Source organism: Triturus cristatus, chromosome 9 (assembly GCF_964204655.1).
Source record: "Triturus cristatus chromosome 9, aTriCri1.1, whole genome shotgun sequence".
Lineage (NCBI taxonomy): Eukaryota > Metazoa > Chordata > Amphibia > Caudata > Salamandridae > Triturus > Triturus cristatus.
This window is the reverse complement of record NC_140592.1, coordinates 1,024,928,393-1,024,944,551: the sequence shown is the minus strand read 5'-3', so window position 1 is coordinate 1,024,944,551 and position 16,159 is coordinate 1,024,928,393. Positions and strand designations below refer to the sequence as shown.

The 16,159-nt window shown below is 48.8% G+C and overlaps 1 protein-coding gene across 2 annotated transcripts in view; it reads left to right on the top strand.

The window, feature by feature from the left end:
• Window positions 1-16,159, top strand: part of YLPM1 (YLP motif containing 1) — an 820,959-nt gene that overhangs the window by 365,356 nt on the left and 439,444 nt on the right. For both annotated transcript variants that reach the window (XM_085626748.1, XM_085626747.1), the window contains exon 10: window positions 14,434-14,585. In XM_085626748.1, coding sequence (XP_085482874.1) covers window positions 14,434-14,585 — 152 coding nt within the window. The remainder of the gene's footprint in view (window positions 1-14,433; window positions 14,586-16,159) is intronic.

Sequence of the window (16,159 nt, the reverse complement as noted above, 5' to 3'; positions counted from 1 at the left end):
ACTCGACACCGTTGGCTCTGTTTACACCAGACACTTTACAAAAGACTTTGTCCAAAGATCCAAAGACTGGGCTTTTGACTTTAACTACCAAGAAAAGACGCCTTGATGCTCCGGCTCCTCCTCCTCCACCCAAAAGGAAGGACTCTGCTACTTCTCCCCTCAGAGTGCCCTCCCCACCACCGCCTCCCCTACCCACTCCACCTCCTCCACCGCCTCCACCTCACAGGTCTCCGCCACCTTTACCTCACTACGATCCGGCCCCATCCCCAGATCCGGATGATGGGGATCCGGACAATTAACCGGCGGACGCCCCAATGGATCCCACTCCACCAGGGACCCCAGATCCATGGGAGGATTACAATAACCCTGATATACCCAATGTACCTCAGGACGACCTATACCCATCAAGGCCGTCTCCTCCAGAGGACTCCTTAGGGTTTCATCATTTAGTGCAGAGAGCAGCACACTACCATGGGGTGGACATGCACAGTGAACCAGTAGAAGAAGACTTCCTACTGGATACATTTGATATACAAGACAAATCTACTTCCATTTTACCCATGCTTAAGGGTGTCACCAAGCACGCTACAGAGGTGTTCAAAGACCCTGTCAGAGCCAGAGTACTGAACCCTAGAATAGAGAAGAAGTACAAGGCGGCACCCACAGACCCTGCTTACATCAAGGGCCCTGCTCCCCTAGATTCCCTAGTTGTCTCCACAGCTAGAAAGCGGGCTAACTCCCAATCCTCAGGAGATGCCCCACCGCCAGACAAAGAATCTAAACTTCTGGACGCGTCTGGTAAACGCACCGCCTCCCAAGCTGCAAACATGTGGCGCATTGCAAACACACAAGCACTGCTTGCGCGATATGATAGAGCACACTATGACGAACTAGAGGCTCTTATGCAGCACCTTCCAGAAAAATACAAGCACAAGGCTCATGACCTTATACAGGAGGGTAAACTAATCACAAACACCTCCATTAAGTGTGCCCTCGATGCAGCCGACACTGCTTCTAGGGCCATAAATACCAGTGTCCTGCTTCGCCGCCACGCCTGGCTCAGGATCTCAGGGTTCAAACCTGAAGTCCAGGCATCCATACTCAATCACCCCTTTGACCAGGAAACACTCTTTGGGCCAAAGGTAGACGAAGCGCTCGAAAAGATGAAGAAAGACACAGACACAGCAAAGTCTATGGGGGCACTCCAAACACAAGCCTCCAAACGTTCCTTTCGACGCTCGTCCTTTCGTGGCACAGGTAGAGGCTCCTCCACCGATAACGCCTCTACCTCCTACAAGTCCCCTCCTCAAAATACCTTTTCAAAGGGCAATCAGAGAGGTGGTTACAGGGGTAACAACAATAAGGGCAGGGGCAAAACCAACAACACCCGTTCTGCCACCCCCCCCGCACAATGACTCCCCTCCGCTCCCCCCAGACCATTCCACTCCGGTCGGGGGCAGACTACAAAACTTTATCCACGTATGGGAGTCCATAACATCGGACAAATGGGTGACCCAAATCATTCGGTCAGGGTACTGTCTAGAGCTAACATCTACCCCACCCAATATCCCACCAAGGCACCGTCCAATGTCTCAAGAACATTCCACACTGCTCAAACAAGAGGTACTTTCACTCCTGCAAAAACATGCTATAGAGCAGGTCCCCGTCAACCAACGAAATCTAGGGGTCTACTCTCTATATTTCTTAATACCAAAGAGAGACGAGACCCTCAGACCCATTCTGGACCTCCGGCCTCTAAATGCCTACATACACTCAGACCATTTTCACATGGTCACTCTACAACAAGTCCTCCCACTCCTCTGCCAGGGAGACTTTCTCACAACCTTGGATCTGAAAGACGCATACTTTCACATTCCAATACACCCCTCTCACAGGAAATACCTCAGGTTCGTGGTGGACGGGCAACATTACCAATTCACGGTTCTCCCCTTCGGGGTCACCACCGCACCACGGGTGTTTACCAAATGCCTAGCAGTAGTAGCAGCACACCTCAGACGTCAACATATTCACGTCTTCCCTTACCTAGACGACTGGCTGATAAAAGCCGCGTCCTACGACCAATGTGTGCAGCATACAAACAGCACCATCCAACTGCTCCACCAGCTAGGCTTCACGGTGAACTACCAAAAGTCCCACCTCATACCATCTCACACAAAGCAATACCTCGGGGCCACTATAGACACCTCCAAGGGTATTGCCTATCCAAACTCAGCCAGAATCACAAGCATTCAAGCCTTACGCAAAACATTCCTTCCTCAGCACTCTCTTCCAGCAAGAGTGTTTATGAAGCTCATAGGAATGATGGCGTCTTGCATTTTCATAGTGCCCCATGCAAGACTCCACATGCGTCCACTTCAAGAGTGCCTAGCACAACAGTGGAACCAGGCCCAGGGTCAGCTGACGGATCTGGTGTTGGTGGACGGCCGCACACATCACTCTCTGCAGTGGTGGAACACCACAAACCTTTCCAAAGGTCGGCCGTTCCTGGACCCGGTTCCTCAGGTGATTCTAACAGCGGACGCATCGCTCTCCGGCTGGGGAGCGCACCTTCTACACCTCACCATGCAAGGTCTATGGACGCCACAGCAAAAATCGCTCCACATCAACCATCTGGAGCTCTTGGCGATCTTTCTAGCCCTAAAATCTTTCCAAAAACAGATTTCGGGCAAAGCAGTCCTCATTCGCACAGACAATATGACTGCAATGTATTATATCTAAAAACAGGGGGGGACACACTCTCCCCAGCTCTCCCGCTTAGCCCAGAGCATATGGAGATGGGCAATTCCTCAAAACATCTTTCTCCTGGCACAGCACGTTCCAGGCGTACAAAACACCATGGCAGATCTGCTCAGCAGACAAACGCAACAAATACACGAATGGGAACTGCATCCACAAGTTCTTCACCCATTCTTCCAACAGTGGGGGCATCCTCAGATAGACCTCTTCGCCACCCACGAAAACAAAAAATGCCCAAGCTTCGCCGCCAGATACCCACACCCATTGTCCAAGGGCAATGCGATATGGATGAACTGGTCAGGCAGATTTGCATACGCCTTTCCACCTCTCCCACTAATTCCATTAGTGGTCAGGAAGCTACAACAGCACTCCCTCACACTCATTCTGGTAGCTCCGACGTGGGCCAGGCAGCCGTGGTACACCACGCTACTACAACTGTCAGTGGTACCACATCAAAAACTGCATCTATCCCCATGCCTCCTAACCCAGAACCATGGCGAAATCAGGCACCCGGACCCAGCTCAGCTCAACCTGGCGATCTGGCTCCTGAAATCCTAGAATTCGGATACCTTAACCTTCCCCCTGATTGTATGAACATCATCATGGAAGCCAGACGTCCTACCACTAGAGCATGCTATGCCGCAAAGTGGAAAAGATTTGTAATTTACTGCCGCAACAATACAATCGACCCTCTAGATGCATCCATACAGCACATCATATGCTATCTGCTCCATCTTCACAGGTGTAACCTGGCATATTCATCCATACGCCTACACCTAGCAGCGATCGCTGCTTATCTACAAAACAGGCAGCATTTATCACTCTTCAGAGTGCCCGCTATTAAAGCCTTCATGGAAGGCCTTAAACGAGTAATTCCTCCCAGGGCACCACCTTCCCCTGTATGGAATCTAAATTTAGTTCTTACACGACTAATGGGTCCGCCCTTCGAACCAATGCACAAATGTGAGCTACAGTTTCTCACCTGGAAAACAGCTTTCCTTGTAGCTATCACTTCCCTTAGAAGGGTTGGTGAAATACAAGCGTTCACCATACAGGAACCCTACATACAAATGCATCACAGCAAGGTCATACTTCGCACAAATCCGAAGTTTCTGCCCAAGGTCATTTCCCCCTTCCACCTCAATCAATCAGTGGAATTCCCTGTCTTCTTCTCGCAACCCCAATCTGTTGCAGAAAGGGCCTTACACACACTTGATGTAAAAAGGGCGTTACTATACTACATACAAAGAACGCAACCCTTCAGGAAGACTAAACAATTGTTTGTTTCCTTCTCTCCACCACATAAAGGCAACCCCATTTCAAAATCAGGGATAGCTAGGTGGATTGTAAAATGCATACAAATTTGCTATCAAAAGGCAAAGAGAACATTATCTGTTCCCCCTAAAGCCCATTCTACAAGAAAGTTAGGGGCTTCTATGGCTTTTCTAGGGAATATACCCTTAGATGACATCTGCAAGGCAGCCACATGGTCTACACCGCACACCTTCACAAAACACTACTGTGTAGATGTGCATTCCAAGCAGCAAGCTAGGGTGGGCCAGGCTGTACTAAAGACACTTTTTCAAACAGCTGCAACGGATACCGGTGGTCGCCGCTAAGGTTGGGTACTGCTATATAATCTATGCTAAGTGTACAATCTGCAGCTCATATGCCTCGAACGGAATATGCTACTTACCAGTATGCATCTGTTCTTGGCATGTAGAGCTGCAGAGTTGTACACGCCCACCCGCCTCCCCGGCTACCTGTATCCGTTCCAGTACATCTTATTTAGATACAACACATGGGTTTCTCACTGTTATTACTACGCTCCATCATTTCCCTGTTGGCGAAAAACAATCTGAGGATGGAGCCGAAGCCCATGCGCAGTACGGACCGAAGGAGGAGTCACCAAACTCGTGACTTCCAAAGACTGTCCAAGAAGAAAAACAAACTGCAAACATCCGGGCCCAACACCAGATGGCGACCTATGCTAAGTGTACAACTCTGCAGCTCTACATGCCAAGAACAGATGCATACTGGTAAGTAGCATATTCCTTTAAAATCGTACCATTTCTGCAAACGAAATTACTTACCTGCTTTTGATAAGGACCCCAGTCCTGGGTCTAGGCACCCAGTCCTGGATTACTAAAGTAACGATAAAGTACTCTACCTGCAATTTGAATTTCTTGCCATAGAGATCCATTGAATGTTTTCTGTGAAATATTTTCTAAGTGCTAACTTTTGAAATAGCTAAATATTATTTAAAAATCATTACAGTTATTAAGTCGACTTTCATCACTTGATTCTGAATACTGACCCCAGGCTGGTTCTAGGATCCAGACCTGGAATTCCAAAAGTAATCTGAAAAGTAATTTATTACAAATAACCTGAATTTACCATTGAGCTCAATGCATTGTTATGTTTAGGAAATAGGATTGTTTATTGCAACCAACTGTGACTGTTTACACAAATGTATTGCTTAAGACAAAAGTATTTATATTCAACCTCTCATTCTGAGAAAGTATATTTTTACCCCCTTTGTGGTTCTAAAAATAAAACAAGCATATATTTTATATATACAAATCATTGGCCTAGAGTTCAGTTATTGAGTGTGTGAAACCATTTGCTGACTGAGTGTGTACAATAAATGCTTTACACTGTCCTCTGGTACTGCCTTACTGCTCGACCAAGCTACCACTTTTGAGAGTAAGGTCATACCTAACTTTGACCTCTATCAGCCTCTGGGGGACTGTGGACTCTGTACACCCTGTACCTATTAGGGAACAGTATATACAGAGCCACTTTCTCACAGATGTGCTATCTTAGCTCAAGTTAGGAAAATATTTTGTCGAGGCCAAAAGGCCTTTAGTTCGCGTCGGTACTGTTTATCGATCGGTTTTCAATACAACCTTGTTAGTTTACTAACTTTCAGCACCGACTTTTTTCGCATTTACCTGTTCATCGACTACTTCGACGATGGAATCGAGGACGCCATTCAAGAGGTGTCCGGTATGCAATGCGAAGTACCCACACATCGACGTCCATCCGGTGTGCAACAAATGCCTTTCGCCGGACCACGACGAATCGACATGCATTGCCTGTGCCCGGTTCCGTTCAAAAAAGACTCTACGGAATCGGCGAGACTCGAAGCGCAGCATGCGGCACCGGCCCCAGCAGACATCTTCAACGAGGCCGAAGACGTCGAAGAATTGGAAATCTTACCCTCCAGTCCCGTTTCTGAACACGGATCCGGATCGGACGAAGTCGACGAATCACTCTTCCACAGAGGTGAAGACGACACCGAGGTAGGAGACGACGAGGAGGCCTTAGGGGCCGAAGAGAGTAGCTCCAATGATGAACAAGGCCTACCTGTTCACACCGAAGAGGGCCCAGTTCCACGGCCTATGGCTCCGGTCGAGGGATCGCCTTCGGGCCTTACCCGAGACCCATCCCGCAGTTCTTAGGCCCTGCCCTCGGGCCCGGCCTCGGACACCCAGCGGCAGCCATTACCGCTTAAACCAGCTGGTTTCCCTTCCATAAAACCGAAACCGAAAGCTGCTCCGGTTCCAACGAAACCGAAAGTGGCGCTGGTCGGATCGAGGCCTTCCACGCCTTCGACGCCAGCGCGACGCGTCGACACCGACCGCACCAAGAGAGACTTCGGTGCCGAACTTGAAGCGGGCGACGTCGGAGTCGATAAACGGAAAAAGGCCTTCGGCGCCGACAAACCTACTCGGCTCCCGGCACCAACGCCACTGACACCGAGGGCTGCGCCGCCTGCTGCGCCTCGCATCGCTCCCTCGACGACACCAAAGCCTCACGCATCGAAGACGTCGACGGTCATCTCCGCACCTCGACTCGATGAAACACCGGCGCCGAAAAAGTCCACGGCCGCCTCTACGAACCTGGTCGGTGCCAAAGCCTCAAAGGCGCCCCAAGGACGACCTGGTGCGACACAAAGCAGCAAAACCAAGGCTGCCCTCCAGGACCCGTCGGGTTCCGGTCCCATCGAAGCTCCGGCAGCCTCTTCGGTGCCAGCCAACATTACCTTTGGCTTGCCTCCGTCAACAATCCCGAAAATGTTCCAACTCAGGACACGGGTCACCCAGACTACGATTACACCTGCTGAGACGTCTCCGTCACGTGTCATCGACGCCAACACTGGCAGGATGATTCTCCACGAGCGAAGGATAACTTCGGAACCACCGTTGGACCCTTTCAGGATCCCACTAAAAAGGAAGCTGCCTGTAGAATCAGAACCTCTCCTTTATGAACCTTTCCACTCATCCTACCAGGATCCACAACTATTCTCCCCCACACGTTCCGACACGGATGCGTTGGAGGACTACATGGATGACCAAGTCCCCTACCATGGAGACACAGACCCTGATGACCAGCAGGACCCTGATCACACTTGGGGCGACCCGGTGGACCCAGGTGCATCTCTCGATACACAGGACCCACAACTCTATGGGGCAAAAACATCCCCCACAGAGGATACTGCAGCCTTCAACGCTCTTATTGAACGTGCTGCCAATAACCATGGGGTGCAGCTTCACTCTGACACCGTCGAAGATGACTTTCTTATGGACACTTTCGCATCCTCAGAACGGCATGTAAAGACTCTGCCCATGTTGAAAGGAGTCCTCAAACCAGCCAAGGACATTTTCAAGGAACCCACCAGGGCACGAGTGATAAACCCCAGGATTGATAAGAAATACCGATCAGCACCTGGGGACCCTACTTACATCAGAGGACAATTACCACTAGACTCCATTGTCGTAGCGAATGCTCGCAAGAGGGCACACTCGCAAACGACAGGTGACGCTCCTCCCCCGGACAAAGAGTCCAAGGTGTTAGAGACCTCTGGCAAGAGAGTTGCCGCCCAAGCAGCCAACATATGGCGCATAGCCAACACTCAAGCGCTCCTTGCTCGCTATGATAGAGCGCACTATGACACACTCGAGCAAATATTCCAACATCTCCCTGACCAGTTCAAGGAAGGCGCAGAAATGCTCATCAGAGAAGGACAGCTACTCACGAATGCTTCCATCAAGTGTGCACTAGATGCTGCAGACAAGGCTGCCAGGGCCATAAACACAAGCGTCATGCTGCGACGACATGCCTGGTTACGAATCTCAGGATTCAAGCCTGAGGTACAAAACAATATACTCAACCAGCCTGTCAACCCCGACTATCTATTCGGGCCAGAGGTTGACACCACCCTTGAAAAGATAAAAAAGGACACGGACACTGCAAAGTCCATGGGCGCTCTCCAAACTCAGTCCTTTCGGAGCGGCTCCTTTCGTCGCCCCGGAAACAAGGGAGCAGGTAGAGGACAGGGGTCACAACAAATATATAACAAAGGCAATACACAGACCACCTACGATAAAAACACCCGGGGTGGATATCGTGGCTCCAGTACGAAGGGCAGAGGACGCGGCTACGGCAACACCAGGTCCTCCCCCAAGAACAAGCAGTGACGCCCTCTCCCTTCCTCCCGACCACATAACACCTGTCGGGGGAAGGCTACAAAGGTTCCTGTCCACGTGGAACTCCATCACCACGGACAGGTGGGTCAAAGATATTGTAAAATACGGTTACTGTCTAGAGCTAACCTCCACTCCACCCACAATTCCTCCAAGAAACCGTCCTATGTCCTCAGAGCACTTAACGCTCTTACAGAAAGAGGTGCAAAGTATGCTTCTAAAAGGCGCTATAGAGGTCGTACCCATCCACGAGCAGGGTACGGGGGTGTACTCCCTCTACTTCCTAATTCCAAAAAAGGACGGTTCACTCAGACCTATATTAGACCTGAGACCCCTGAACCAGTACATTCTTTCAGAGCACTTTCATATGCTCACTCTACAGCAAGTCCTTCCGCTTCTCAAGCAGGGAGACTTCCTAGCCACACTGGACCTCAAGGATGCGTATTTCCACATACCCATCCACCCCTCACACAAAAAATACCTCAGGTTCACTGTTCAGGGGCAGCACTATCAATTCAAAGTCCTTCCCTTCGGCGTGACAACAGCGCCCAGGGTTTTCACGAAGTGCTTAGCTACAGTGGCAGCACATCTACGGAGGCAGCATATACACGTCTACCCCTACCTAGACGACTGGCTCGTTCAAGCGAAGTCAGCCCAGCAATGTGCCAGCCACATGTCCCGCACCATTCATCTCCTCCACAGTCTGGGATTCTCACTAAATTACCCAAAGTCCCATCTCCAGCCCGCACACGTACAACAGTACCTAGGTGCGACTATAGACACTCTGGCGGCCACAGCTCAGCCAAATTTAGTGAGGATCAACAGCATACAACTGCTGATCTCCAAGTTCAAACCCAATCACTCACTTCCAGTGCGAGTGTTTATGCAGTTGATAGGCATGATGGCCTCCTGCATCTTCATAGTCCCGCACGCGAGATTACACATGCGCCCGCTTCAGGAGTGCCTAGCACGTCAGTGGAATCAGGCTCAAGGACAATTGAAAGACCTAGTGTTGGTGAGTGGTCGGGCATACAACTCTCTGCATTGGTGGAATCCACAAAACCTTTGCAAGGGCCGACCATTCCAAGAGCCTGTCCCACAGATAGTACTGACTGCGGACGCGTCTCTCCAGGGATGGGGAGCTCATGTACTCCACTACACTGTGCAGGGCCTATGGACGACACAACAAAAGAAGATGCACATCAACCTTCTGGATCTGATGGCAATCTTCCTGGCCATGAAGGCATTCAAAGTACATCTATGCAACAAGGTCGTGTTGATCCGGACGGACAACATGACCGCAATGTACTACATACAGAAGCAGGGAGGAACACACTCTCCACAGTTGTCTCATCTGGCTCAGAGCATGTGGAAGTGGGCCATTCAGAGGAACATGTTCCTCATGGCGGAACACCTCCCTGGCAAGGACAACCAGATGGCGGATCTGCTCAGCAGACACAGCCACCAGATGCACGAGTGGGAGCTACACCCATCGGTACTCCAACCGTACTTCCAGCAGTGGGGTCATCCAGAGATAGACCTATTCGCGACAAGCGAAAACGCAAAATGCCAAAGCTTCGCCGCCAGGTTCCCCCATCCGCAGTCGCAGGGCAATGCGATATGGATGAACTGGTCCGGCAGATTTGCGTACGCTTTTCCCCCAGCGCCGTTGATACCGCTGGTGGCTCGCAAACTCAGACAACACTCCCTGACACTCGTCCTAGTTGCTCCAATGTGGGCACGCCAGCCGTGGTACACCACCTTCCTCGAACTTTCCGTGGTGCCGCATCAAAGGCTGCGGATCAAACCCGCGCATTTGACGCAGAACCATGGAGAGATTCAGCACCCAGATCCGCAACAGCTGAACCTGGCGATCTGGCTCCTGAAGTCCTAGAGTTTGGCTATCTCAACCTGCCACCTGACTGTATGGACATCATCAAGGAGGCCAGGAGACCCACTACAAGGGCTTGCTATGCAGCCAAATGGAAAAGGTTCGTCATTTATTGCGGTAATAATGACATTAACCCGCTGGACGCATCCATCCAAAACATCATCTGTTACCTCTTACACCTATACCGATGCAATCTGGCGTACACCTCTATACGTGTCCATTTGACCGCAATATCAGCCTATCTGCAAACCAGGCAGCACCTCTCACTATTCAGAGTGCCTGCCATCAAAGCAATCTTGGAAGGACTCAAACGAGTCATTCCACCAAGCCACCCACCGGCTCCAATGTGGAACCTCAACTTGGTCCTCACACGCCTGATGGGTCCACCCTTTGAACCTCTACACTCATGCGAGATTCAATTCCTTACCTGGAAAGTAGCCTTCCTGGTAGCGATTACTTCCTTAAGAAGAGTTAGTGAACTCCAGGCACTAACCGTTCAAGAGCCATTCATACAGGTTCACGCCAATAGGGTCGTACTACGTACCAACCCCAAATTCATGCCCAAAGTAATATCGCAGTTCCACATGAATCAAACTATTGAACTGCCCGTTTTCTTCCAAAACCCACAAACTGTCGCAGAAAGGGCACTACATACACTAGATGTACGGAGGGCCCTCATGTACTACATCGACAGAACTAAACCCTTCAGGAAAACAAAACAACTGTTCGTTGCCTTTGCCCCGCACCACAAAGGTAACGCCATCTCCAAAGCAGGGATAGCCAGATGGATAGTTAAGTGTATTCAAATCTGTTATCAAAAGGCAAAACGCACATTAACTATTCCACCACGAGCCCACTCAACGCGCAAGTTGGGGGCTTCCATGGCTTTTCTAGGAAATATTCCCCTGCATGATATATGCAGAGCAGCCACATGGTCCACTACACACACATTTACAAAACACTATTGTGTAGACGTGCAGTCAAAACAGCAGGCAGCTGTAGGACAGGCTGTTCTCAAAACACTTTTTCAGACCGCTGCAGCTGGCACTGGTAGCCGCCGCTAATAGAGGGCACTGCTATGTATTCTATGCACAGATATGAATTCAGCAGCCCACATGCCTCGAACTGAATATGCTACTTACCAGTATGCATCTGTTCTTGGCATGTAGGGCTGCTGACATTCATATCGCCCTCCCTCCTCCCCGGCGCCTGTCGCAGCTGCAGCTCTCAGAATTACTGCAAGCATGGTCATCACTTTCTGTATCTACTCCATCACTGCCACAATGGCGAAAAACAATCTGAGGATGGAGAGGATGCCCATGCGCACTGTAGTCCAGGGGAGGAGTCACCTATCCAAGGATACTTCGAAGACTCTTCCAGGACAACAACGTGCAAACATCCGGACCCAACACTAGGCGGCGATCTATGCACAGATATGAATGTCAGCAGCCCTACATGCCAAGAACAGATGCATACTGGTAAGTAGCATATTCATTTAGGGGCGTTACAGGTAGGTGAAGGGCAGGGACCAATGGGTCCCTGTCCTGGGGTGGGTACACCCCCTATCCTGCCTCTCTCCTGTGGGAGGGGGGCAGTATCCTAATCCTGATTGGGCAGGGCTTCCCATCTTCAAGATGGCAAGAGCCCTGGAGATGTGCTTCACCTCGCCTCCCCCACCTGAGGGGTGGGTTTGGCAGGCTGGCACATCTCCTGTCCTTATTTGGGGTTTCCGGCCAAGCTTCCCACCAGAGTGGGGGGTTGCAGTGGCCTGGGGAAGCTCACAGAGGCGGCATGCCTTTGAAGCTTCCCCCTGCCCATCCTGGGGGAGGAGATTTAGTACCTCGCCCAGGATGTGCATTGTTGCAGACCCAGGAAAGCAGGGGCTCTCCTACCCAGGGGTCCAGCAACATGTCTGCTGTGTGGCAGCCTACGCAGCCTCAGAACAGACGTGGATTGTAGGTTAGGTTTCAGTGGGCCTCTCTAAGATGCCCTCTGTGGTGCTTGGTACATTAAATCCCACACTGGCATCAGTGTGGATTCAATGTGCTGAGTAGTTTGATACCAACCTTCTCAGTCTTCAGTGCTGCCATTATGGTGCTGTGGAGTTCGTGTTTGACAAGCTCCCAGCATCATGTACTCGTAAATGGCAGCACTGCACTTACAGGGCCCAGGAATGGACCTGGGGCCTGTAGGTGCACAGGGCTCCTGCCCACACCACAGGCACCCAGCTAGAAGGGTGTCTGATGTATGCCAGGGCAGTGTAGATTGTGGGCATGGCACACAGGGATGTGTGCCATGTTGACTCTGTTATGTCTTGTACCCAGACACTCAGCCTGCCAGGGCAGGGCCTCTAAGGGTGGCACAATGAGTGCTGCAGCCCTTAGAGGCCTTCCCTGGTCACAAGGCCCTGGGTACCTAGTGTACCACTTACCGGGGGCTGACATGAGGCCAGGGTTTGCCAATTTGGGTTTGAGGTTTTTGTTTAGGGAAGGAACATAGGCCCTGGGCACCTGATTGGCAGGAGTCCAGGGCACACTCAAAGTACATTCAGCAATAAGTGGGGGCATACCATGAAAGAAAGATGGCATTTTCTCACATCTGGGAGAGAACTGTAACTGCGGAAGAGAACTTCTTTCTTCCAGCATTTCTTCATAGACCATATCTCTCTAGAACAAATCAAAATATTTTTGTAAAGTTCAGTCACCTTTTCATCTAGGTCGAGTTAACTGTGTTTGAAAGACATTACAGTTTCTTAACATAAACTGTAGTGGGACTGGGAGATGGTCAGTGTTCATCCTTTTGCAGGGAGTCTGATCTTTTGGCTGATGGTCACCTTTATTATGCTTGAATCAGATCGTTAGCTATTGAGCTTTAAAAGGTGTCACTTGCCAATGTGGCTGTCACTCTTACTCTAAATCAGTTCAGTTACCATGGCCATCAATGATTCCAGTGAATGATGTGTGTGCCTAGTCCTAAAGATGACCTGTCCAATATAAAATCCCAACTGTGACTTGTGGATGGTGTGAAACAACCCCCAACCCTTTTTCTCATAAATGCATCTTAAGGAACAGAAGTGGTATCTAGTCATGACCTTGCCAGCTGTCCTGGCAGAGTCCAATTGAGTCCTTTTCTGGATTCTAGATTTTGACTTCCTACTGTCAGGCTCTTGTCACTACATACCGTATCATCCTAGAAACCAGCAGAAAAACCCAAAGGTGACTGTGGGTGGACACCTTATTTAGGTGCTTAGTTTTGAGGAGGGGCCTTTTGGAGCTTTTAGCTTGTTGCACTTTTAATCAATGGAATAATTTGAGGTGACATTCTTAGACTGTTATTTTTGGGTATCACTAGCAGGTCAAAGGAGAGTTTGGGCACCGCCAGTGAATCCTGTATGTTTCTAAGATATGCTAATGCTCCTAAGTGACCCAAAGGAACCCCACATATGTTAACATTGATCAGAGAGCTGAATGTCAACAAGGAAGCTATGAAGATGCTGTGTTGTGTTTCTGGCCCGGAATGTTAAAACCTTCTGGTTTCTTTGTGTGTTATTTTAAGTATATCAGTATTTTTTTGTTTAGCCCTTTCATGTTTATAAACTTAAGCACTGACTGGACAATGATATTTTGTGGTGCTTAAGGTAATACTGTATTGAACCTCTAGCCACTCCATCTCCTGGTGATCAGATACGGTGACACTAAAGGCAAGTATTTCATAGAAATAATGGCAGCCAGACACCCCAACAAAGTCAATATGATCCATGTCCAAAGTTAATAGTATTGTGGCCAAAGAACACCAGTGGTAAACTATCTTGTCTACACAAGGGTATGGCCCAGTAGCTTCTGACTTCCCCAGGGCCTCAGGAATAAGACTTGTAAAAGGTTGTGGCCATGATGTGGACTGAGTGGGCAGTAGCCATGGTAACTGCTGTTGGGGATTCACTTTGGGTGACCTGTTTGCCTCTACCTTGTACTCTAGAGTGCAAATTTGATTGGAGAGCAAATATTGGATGGACCAGGAACTTGCATGACTGCATAGGTTTTTCTATCTTCCCTTCATCTTGAAGACCTGGCTTTTTGCCTTGTAAGGTTTTTTTTTTTTTATATAGGGATGATGCTCTCGCCCCCAAGTAGACTAACCACTTTAGTGCTTTGCCACCCTCGGACATTTGTTTGCACTTTATAAGTTATCCAACAAATCTTATCATTTGTAATCACGCTTCTTAGAAGGTTGGTGCTCTAATAGTGGTCCCATCAATTAACATAAATATTTACATCTTCTCAAATGGTTTCATTGTAGGAGATCGAAGAATTTTCCCTGAAGAGAGACTAGCTACTCAACCACCGGTTGCCCCACCACCGCCTCCAGCTCCACGTGTCGAAAGGAAACCAGAGACAAAAAATGTGGATGACATTTTGAAGCCCCCAGGTCGAAAGACAAGACCAGAGCGAGTAAGTAGCCAACATCCAGTTCGGTATTGACATACCTATATGTTTATTTGATCTCATGAATTCACATACCACTCATCACAGTGTTCAGGTTTCCTTTTAATGGCACTTTTTGTTATCTGTATGCATGCTGCTATCTGAGTTTACTGGTTGTGTGTTTGTCCAATAATTGCTTTCCTAATTGTTCAAGTTTTTGCGTTCTGTGTGTTGCTTTTCTGATTGTCTATTCTAGCAATCTTCCTTTAATCTGTCATCCTATTTTTCAAGAGTGTGCAGACATTTATTACTTCTTACAATGTTTAGAGCAGCTGAGCATACAGATGGTGTGATAATTTTCTTACCTGATCTGTGTTGCATATATTGCCACACATTTTGAGGTACTGCACAGTTAAGTCCCTGTTGTCAAGAAACCAGCTTGCAACCCAATTGGTTTCTCAGTTTTTATTGAGCGCAGATATATTAGCCTCTGCAGGTTATTTTTTTTATAGAGTTCCTTGCCCCAAATTGTGTTTATATTCTTTAGGGGCTCATTTGTCAGAAACTACGTATCATAGACAAAAGATTCTGGTGATAATTAAGGAAGCGGGCTTCTTGTAGTTTTACTGCCACTTTTTGCCCCTGCCCCCCATTTTGACCAATCTTTTCTGGTGTAATGGATATGAAATGCCCTAAGCCATGCTAAACAGGGCTCAATGCATGTAGTCTGCCCCTTGAAATGGTGTGTGTTTAATTAACTTGTCCCCCAAATGGCATAGCTCAACTTGTGAGTCCATAGTATATATTGTCAGTGGTGGCTAGGGGCCTATAAGTCGAGGTGTCACTCTTGGACTACAGCACTGCTTGTGCCACCACGAGCGTGACAAGGTAAAACATGGGTCCTATCCTGCAACTTCAGACTGGAAGGGCAGTTTAAAACTGCTAACTCGACCTTGCAGTTTAAAGTAATGGCAAAGTACAAACTTCCCTTTTCAATATACGCAAGTTAACCTTAAGGTTCGCCTATGCGTCCCTAAGCAGGGTGCTGTTTGTTTAACAAGTGGTCATGTACTTTTTCATGTTACAACAGTAAACAATCTGTGGATAGGATAGTCCCATTTTCAACTACAGAGTTACAAGCTTAAATCTCAGCCCTGCTAGCGTCTGTGTGGGGGCTAATAACGTTTGTAATCTAAGGTATCAAAAGAATCAGTGCATCAAATCTGATTTAATGATTAGATTAAATTCATGGTCACTGGTGGGCAAAGTGAAACTTTAAAAGTTGCCACTTTAGTTATCCAAAGTTTCCAGTGCTCGTTTATTTTCGTACGCTGGGTCTGCCCGTCATACCGCTTTCTGTGCGTCAGACAGCTTTCTGTCCTTTTGGGGAGATATGCTAACGACTATCAGGACAATATACAATAGGGTCCTGCACAGGAGAGAAGTGCTACCTCCGTCCCACAGTAAGCCACATGGGTGTTGGCCCAAAAGACGAGCTTCAAAGGAGAAGCTGCCTTTGAAGGGCAAATGGGAAAGTTAAGAGATGGGCTGCTCTATTGTTGAGGTATACAGACTGGCAACAGGGAAGGAGAAGCCAGTTG